Here is a 7,500-nt window from a genome sequence, read left to right on the forward strand (position 1 = left end):
TGTTCGCTCAAGAAAGACTCCAGAAGATATTGATCGTAAATAAGAAGACTGTTTACGAAGAAACAGGAATATATATTCGCATTCATATACATAAGAATTATGTAGGAACCAAAAGAATCTTTTCTTTCTTTTTGAAAATACGTAAATGGATTTCTTTGAAGTAAAGAGACTATTCAAATTATGATATTCGTGGAAAAACAATCGCAAGAAATGCAAAGAAGGAACATCTTTAATCCAACATTGAAGGATTTGAACCAAGATTTCCAGATGGATGGGATGGGGTATTAGTAGATCTGACACATAATTTAAATGCGATAATTTATCCTCTAAAAAGGGAAATATTGAATGAATAGATCGTAAATTCTGAGATTTTGGTATTCTTTTTTCTTCAAGGGAAGATACTAATTGCGACGAGAATGGAATTTCCAGAATGACTCCAAAACCTTCTGATACCATTTGAGAAGAAAAATGAGAAGAAAAAGAATTCTTGTGCTCCCAAGATCCATTTTGGTTAGAATAATTCACCGAAGAAATCAAAGATTTCTGTTGATACATTCGAATAATTAAACGTTTCACAAGTACTAAACTAAATTTACTGTCATAACCTAGAAATTCCACAGGTTCGTAAAAAATCAAACTATTTAAGCTATGATAATGAGCAAGTGAGTAAATATACTCCTGAAGGAGTAGCGGATATAGGAAGTTTTGTTGCCGAAATCTATCTTTTTTCAATCTAAATATCCTTGTAATTTGTAATTCTGCTATTGAAATACATTTCTAATGTAACCAAAAAAGAGAGGCACTTCTTGTGTTATGAAATGATACATAGTGCAATATGGTCAGAACGGCGTATGCGATAGAAGAATAAATTCTTCTATTATTCTTATTATTCTAAGAAACTAAGAAAGAATTCTAATAAGATATTCTAATACTAATAATATAGTCTATTAATAGTCTATTATTAATATATATATTATTAATATAAATATATCTATTATTAATATATAATATATATAATATATATATATATAGACTATGCACTGTGTATACTTATATATATACTTTTATACTGTACTTTGATGTAAAAAACATAATGAGAATTTAAGAAGTAAAAGATTATATAAAAGTCAGAACAAATAAAGAATATATACCCCGGAGACAGAGAGCCCAATCTACAGATCTTTTTCCTTTCCCCTTCTATCCAATTTGGTTTTCTTTTCCTTGTTAATATAACTAGAATAACAATAAGAAAAAGGGGTAAAAATCTTTTATTTTCGCAACCCAATCACTCTTTTGACTTTGGAAAAGATTCTTTTTTTATCACTATACTATTTCTTCTACACATCCGTCTCCAATCCACAATAAAGAATAATTAGGATTCATAAAAAAAAAGAATCAATGGTCCACTCACAATTTACAAGAGAACCTTTTCCCACATCAGGCACTAATCTATTTTTAACGTATAATTAGTAATTTGATCGGGTAATCATTCAAATTAAGAAAGTAAGCTCGTTTCTTTTTTGTCTTACTCGAATTGGAGCCATAAGGCTCTATCCATTTATTCACTAGACCCGAAATACTTTACTGAACTTAAAAATTGTTCTAAAAAGAAAAATTCTCGTTCTATTTCTATTATGAGTACTAGAAATCTTATTTTTCTATGATTATATTATTCTTTTTTCTATTCTGTTTACGACATGCTTTTTTTTCCATTCATTACCTTTCAGGATCAGTCGCGGTCTTATAAACTTTACCAATAGTCTAGACGAATTCCTTCATCCAAATGTGTAAAAGATCATAGTCGCAATTAAAAGCCGAGTACTCTACCGTTGAGTTAGCAACCCGGATCAATATGAGGTGTAGATATGATCGAAATAAAAAAAATCCAGCAAACTCATCCATTTTACTAATTTTACTAAAGTGAAGGAAAGATCCAATAAGGGAATGGGGATAAAAAGATCTATTTATATACGATCAAATTATATTTGTTTGAGACGCCATTGTCAATATGAATGGACTTTTTAGAAAACAAATTTCAAGAAATTATATAGAAATTTGTGTTGGATTAGCACAACATAAAGAATAAATAAGAACTTTGAGCGGAAAAAAAATAAGGAATTAAGGAAAAGGTAAAGATAGAAAAAATAGCGGCTTTCTTTAATCAAAAAAAGAAAGGTACAATACAAATACAAGAAGAACCCCCCTTGTTGGGGGGTTCGACAAAAAGAAGCAAGAAAAAAATACGAATAAGAAAAAGAAGAAGAAAATAAGTATGAATAGAACAAAAAAAGAAGAAACTTTGAATAAAGAATTACACAAAGTTAGTTACCCTATCCTTTTTTTATTCACGATTCTTTTTTTTACTTTCTTTTTTATCAAAAGAAACTCGAAATTCTTTAAAGAATTCTGCCTTCCTTAAAATATCATAAACAGTTCCTGTGGGTTGAGCACCTTTTTCAAGGAAATATAAAATAGCAGGAACATTTGAATAAGTTTGATTCTTTATCGGATCATAAAAACCCACTTTTCGAAGATCTCTTCCTTCTCTTCGGGATCGAACATCGATTGCAACGATTCGATAGATGGCTCATTGGGATAGATGTAAATAAAAAATGCCCCCCTAGAAACGTATAGGAGGTTTTCTCCTCATACGGCTCAAGAAAAAATGATTCTAATTTCTAGAATTTTTATTCCTATCTATCTATATAGATAGAAATAAAAATGGATCCATAAAGAATTAGACTGTAATTTGAGCCTTTTTTCCTTCTTTACAGAAAAAGAAAAGAAAATTCATTCGTACTCCTAACTCAAGTTGGGTAGTTTTGAAAGAGTTTGAAAGGAAATCCTTAGAATTTCTTGAGCTGTCTCTAACCTCTTTTTTTGTCTCCTTTCGGATCTATTTTTTTTTATCATTCTGATCAAATTGTTGAGACTAGTAAAAAGAGTGTTTCCTTGTTCCGGAATTTGTTGTCTTTGCTTTGCGCTTTGTGAAATCATTAGGTTTAGACATTACTTCGGTGATCCTTACTCCTTTTCAAAAAGGCAGCAACATACCTTTTGTTTTTTCTATGGAAAAGGGAAAAATAATACGAACGATTGATTCCTTTGTGATACACTCTTGATCGAAACAGTTTGAAAATTTCAACAAATTTGATTTCTTTTTCATTTCAAAAACTTGTTCAAATTTGAACCTCTCCGTTTATCTATATTTCTATATTGATGATCTATTTACAAAGTTGGTCTAACTTATTGATTGTCACTAACCCTAGATTATTCCCCCGATAAATGAATCAATCATTTTTGCTCGAGCTCCATCATATGCTATACCTTTCTATACCATTAGTATCTTTATTTAGCAACCCAAGACAAATCCAATTAGGTTCCTAACAGAACAAACTATGTCGAGACAAGAGCATCTTCATTCGTATAGAAAATGGTGGATGTCAGAATCCACATCCAATCATGTCCTTCAAGTCGCACGTTGCTTTCTACCACATCGTTTCAAACGAAGTTTTACCATAACATCCCTATAATTTTGATTTTATTTTAAATTGGAACCGTATGCAATTGATTCAATATGGAATAATGAATAGTCATTGGTTGAACCGATACATAATAATCTAAACTGAAAAAGAAGTGTTTATCCGGAGATTTAACTTCAAATTACCCCAGATTTTCTCATATGAATAATATCACATGAAAAAAAACAAATAAGTTTTAAGCAAACTTATTTACATCTTCAACAAATCTTTCGAGATTGTCCATCATAAAAGATCCTTCTTTTCCTTTTCAAAAAAGAAAAGAAATTAGAAACCTCAAAAAAAGCCTTTGACTTTCATTTCATTCAAATGAAAAAGAAATCCCCATGAATGGATAAAAGTTTTTAGCCACTTTCACTAAATACTATACTAACTAATAACTATACTAAACTAAATATTTCATTTCAATATTCATAAATATTCAATTATAGAATAATAAGATAATCTTATTAATAAGATTATAGAATCTATATTCTTATGTAAGAATTATGTATTTATGTATTAAATTTATGTATTAATATATTCTAATATGAATATTAATCATGAAGTATGATTATTTTCTCATTTTTTATTTATGAAATATGATTTCATGATTAGAATATTATTATTTACTTATTATTTACCATCTCCAATTGAATCTGATTTTCATTTCATTTAAATCAGAGAGATAGTTTGAGAATAAAGTTTCTTTGTTTTCATTATTATGGAGTAGAAAAAGTCTCGTGTAAGGTAAGATCAAAGAGAAAATCAGAATCCGAGGATTCTGATCTTTTGGCATCCATCTCCATCTCCATCATCATCTCCATCTCCATCATAGAAAACAAAGAATCGTTTAGAGAAGAATCCTTCGTTTCTGATGCAAACGATCTGGGACGAAAGGATTCGAACCTCCGAGTAACGGGACCAAAACCCGTTGCCTTACCGCTTGGCCACGCCCCATTTTGATTTGGTCTAAGAAAAACTAAGCTAAATATTGGTTATTCGTCAATAACCAACCAAAAGAAATATAGGACATGTTGTCGCTGGGATTCAACACAATAGATATAGATTAATTGATCATTACTTAGAATTCAATTAAGATATTGTATGAAAATAGAATTCCTTGTATTCTTATTTGATTGGATAATGTAAGGAAGGATTCTTGATTGGGGAGAAGTCAAAGAAAAATCAGAATTTCTTTCTTTTATCTGCTTTTTTCTTTTAAAAAATCCCTCAGAAAAACAACTCAATCCAATCTGATAATTTCTTATCATTTCAATTTCATTTTAATCTTTAAGAACAAGAAAAGAATATTTGTTATGTTTAATATCTTTAGTTTAATCTGTATCTGTCTTAATTCTACCCTTTATTCGAGTAGTTTTTTCTTCGCCAAATTGCCCGAGGCTTATGCCTTTTTCAATCCAATCGTAGACGTTATGCCGATTATCCCTTTACTCTTTTTTCTCTTAGCCTTTGTTTGGCAAGCTGCTGTAAGTTTTCGATAAAAAGAAAATCTCAATTCAATTCAGAATTTCTTCGATAAAAAAAAGATGAGATTTTTCTTCTTCAAATAAATAAGATAAGAAATAAGATTCAGATAAGTCTGGAAATTAGGAACCCTCGATTCAAAAAGCGAAATTCTGATATTTTCTATTGTATATTATATTGAAATTGAATAAGGGTGAATAAGGGAAGGGGGCGATGATCTTTAATCAGCTAATAAACTTCTTTCTTCTTTTGTTCTGACCTTTCCTTTATAAGATTCCATAAAATCTTTAATTATAGATATAGATATGGATATGGCAAGAAATCTTTGGTAATGAAAAAATACGAATCTTATTACATTAGAATATTACATTAGAAAGAAATTCGTAAAAATAAATTGAAAAAAAAACTTCCTTCTTTTTTCATCTTTAGAGCGTCATATCAAAATAGTGTATAGTGTATAGTGTGTGTCGTAAAATAGGCGATCTATTTCCTTAAAAAAAAAGATCTTATCTTGGAGATTTGTAATGCTTACTCTTAAACTATTCGTTTACACAGTAGTAATATTCTTTGTTTCTCTCTTCATCTTCGGATTCTTATCTAATGATCCGGGGCGTAATCCTGGGCGTGAAGAATAAAAAAAGAGATGAGATTCGTTTTTACTTTTTTTTTCATAGGTATTTCATAGGTAAATGTAGAAATAAATGGAATAGATGCTAGATAAAGAGAAAAGATTCATAAAAGAAAATAATCGAAAATTCTTCTGATTCTAAAATCTCAAGTTATCAGGGGGGTCGGAGAGAGAGGGATTCGAACCCTCGGTACGAATAATTCGTACAACGGATTAGCAATCCGACGCTTTAGTCCACTCAGCCATCTCTCCCCATTCCAAATTGGAAATCTCTCATGTGATTTCACACGTGAAGTGAAGATTGAGAACCATTTTTATTTTCTTCGAAACAGATTTCTCCAATAGAAAGAATACCTTACTTCTTTGATTTTGTACAAAAGGTTCATTTCCCCGGCCTGGTTAAGTATAAGTACTGGCCGGGCCTGTACTTCTTTATTCTTAGAAATTAGATAAGATTCTAATAGATAGATTATCTTAGAAATTCTTTAAGAAATTCTCTATATCTAGATTAATATAGAATATTCTATATATTCTATAATTCTATCTTAATATGAATATGATATATTCTATATTGAAATATGAAATTGAAATCTAAAATGTTAGAGATTCTATATCTATTCTTAGTATCTTCTAAGTAATTCTAGTAAATTAGAGTCTAAATTAGAATATTTAGTCTTTATAGTAAAAGTGTTCTGTTCTAGTAATATCTAGTAATAGTATTAGAGTATAATAGTAATGTAATATAGTACTAATATTTTTCATATTTTTCGTCTTTCTTTTCTTATTCTTAAGTATAAGATTCAGAAATTCATTAATGAAAAACGAATTTCATTATAAATGAAAGTTGAAGTTCAGTATTATATTCATCTGAATAATTCTAATTCACTTAAGAAATCTTAATAAGAAGGAAGTATTAAGAAAGAAAAGAAATAGATCTTAGAAATCTTATAAGAGAAAGAATCTCAAATAGAAAACACATATTTCTAAGATTTTAAATCTTTTACTTGTTCAAAGCAAAGGACAAGCTTGAAAGTTTGAGGCCCAATTTACCCGAATTCATAAAATCTGGCGGTTCAAGTGAAGGGAAGTTTCAAAAAAAAGAATACTTAAAACTTTAGTACACTATTTAAATTATTTAAATTTGACTAAACTTTTTGCTATTCACCTATTCTTTTTTTTTTTCAATCCCGCGCCGCAGCAGAACAAAATACGTGTTAATGCTGGAATTTTCATGATTCTGATGCTATCTTGACTACGTCTGATTACTTTGTTGGACAAATAGTCCATTCATATCCAATAATGAATATGTAGCGGGTATAGTTTAGTGGTAAAAGTGTGATTCGTTCTATTAACAACTTAAATAGTTAAGGGGTCTTTCCGTTTTTTTCATATTCCGATCAAAAACTTTATTTCTTAAAAAGATTTAATCCTTTCCCCCTCAATAGGACATTTGAGGAAAGAATATACATTCTCACGATTCCTATCCAAAAGGCAATCAGAATCTTAATAAAAAATTTGGATTATGGAGTCGAGAAGCATAATTTTTTTGATTGGTTCAATTTTTCCAATTGAATGAGTATGAATAAAGGATCTATGGATGATAGTACAAAACTTTCAATCGTAACTAAATCTTCAATTTTTGCGCTGAAAAAGGGGGAGATTGAAGCCAAATAGCTAGAAAATGATGGTTTTGGTTTACTAGAACCCTCGGCTTCTTGTTTCAGCTCGGTAGAAACAAAATTATTTTCCTTAGGATCCCACGAGTAGAAAAGAAATAGGGAACGAAGTAACTAGACTAGAGACTAGAAAGATTTGATAGAATCCCCCTCTTCTAGAGGGATCATCTAAAAAGCAAGTAGCTTTAGA

At 29.7% G+C, this 7,500-nt stretch overlaps 4 protein-coding genes and 2 non-coding genes across 6 annotated transcripts in view; 2 read left to right on the forward strand and 4 right to left on the reverse strand. All coding sequences in view use genetic code 11, as the record gives it.

Moving 5' to 3' along the window:
• matK (maturase K) overlaps nt 1-750 on the reverse strand; it is a 1,536-nt gene extending 786 nt beyond the window's left edge. The window contains exon 1 of the mRNA in view: nt 1-750. This exon is cut by the window's left edge and continues 786 nt beyond it. Coding sequence (YP_009472248.1) covers nt 1-750 — 750 coding nt within the window.
• Nucleotides 751-2,341: 1,591 nt separating this feature from the next.
• On the reverse strand, nt 2,342-3,520 carry rps16 (ribosomal protein S16). Its single transcript has 2 exons — nt 3,480-3,520; nt 2,342-2,588 (listed from the first exon to the last, which is right to left on the reverse strand). Exons 1-2 carry the CDS (start codon nt 3,518-3,520, stop codon nt 2,342-2,344), a joined length of 288 nt encoding a protein of 95 aa, YP_009472249.1.
• Nucleotides 3,521-4,406: 886 nt separating this feature from the next.
• Nucleotides 4,407-4,478, reverse strand: trnQ-TTG. Its single transcript has one exon. It is a non-coding gene; the product is annotated as a tRNA-Gln (tRNA).
• Nucleotides 4,479-4,837: 359 nt separating this feature from the next.
• psbK (photosystem II protein K) lies at nt 4,838-5,023 on the forward strand. The gene has a single exon. It carries the CDS (start codon nt 4,838-4,840, stop codon nt 5,021-5,023), a length of 186 nt encoding a protein of 61 aa, YP_009472250.1.
• Nucleotides 5,024-5,530: 507 nt separating this feature from the next.
• Nucleotides 5,531-5,641, forward strand: psbI (photosystem II protein I). The gene has a single exon. The coding sequence runs from the start codon at nt 5,531-5,533 to the stop codon at nt 5,639-5,641; it is 111 nt and encodes a 36-aa protein (YP_009472251.1).
• Nucleotides 5,642-5,798: 157 nt separating this feature from the next.
• trnS-GCT lies at nt 5,799-5,886 on the reverse strand. Its single transcript has one exon. It is a non-coding gene; the product is annotated as a tRNA-Ser (tRNA).
• Nucleotides 5,887-7,500: the final 1,614 nt, after the last annotated feature.

This window comes from Dendrobium catenatum, chloroplast (assembly GCF_001605985.2).
Source record: "Dendrobium catenatum cultivar zhong ke IV hao chloroplast, complete genome".
Classification (NCBI taxonomy): Eukaryota; Viridiplantae; Streptophyta; class Magnoliopsida; order Asparagales; family Orchidaceae; genus Dendrobium; species Dendrobium catenatum.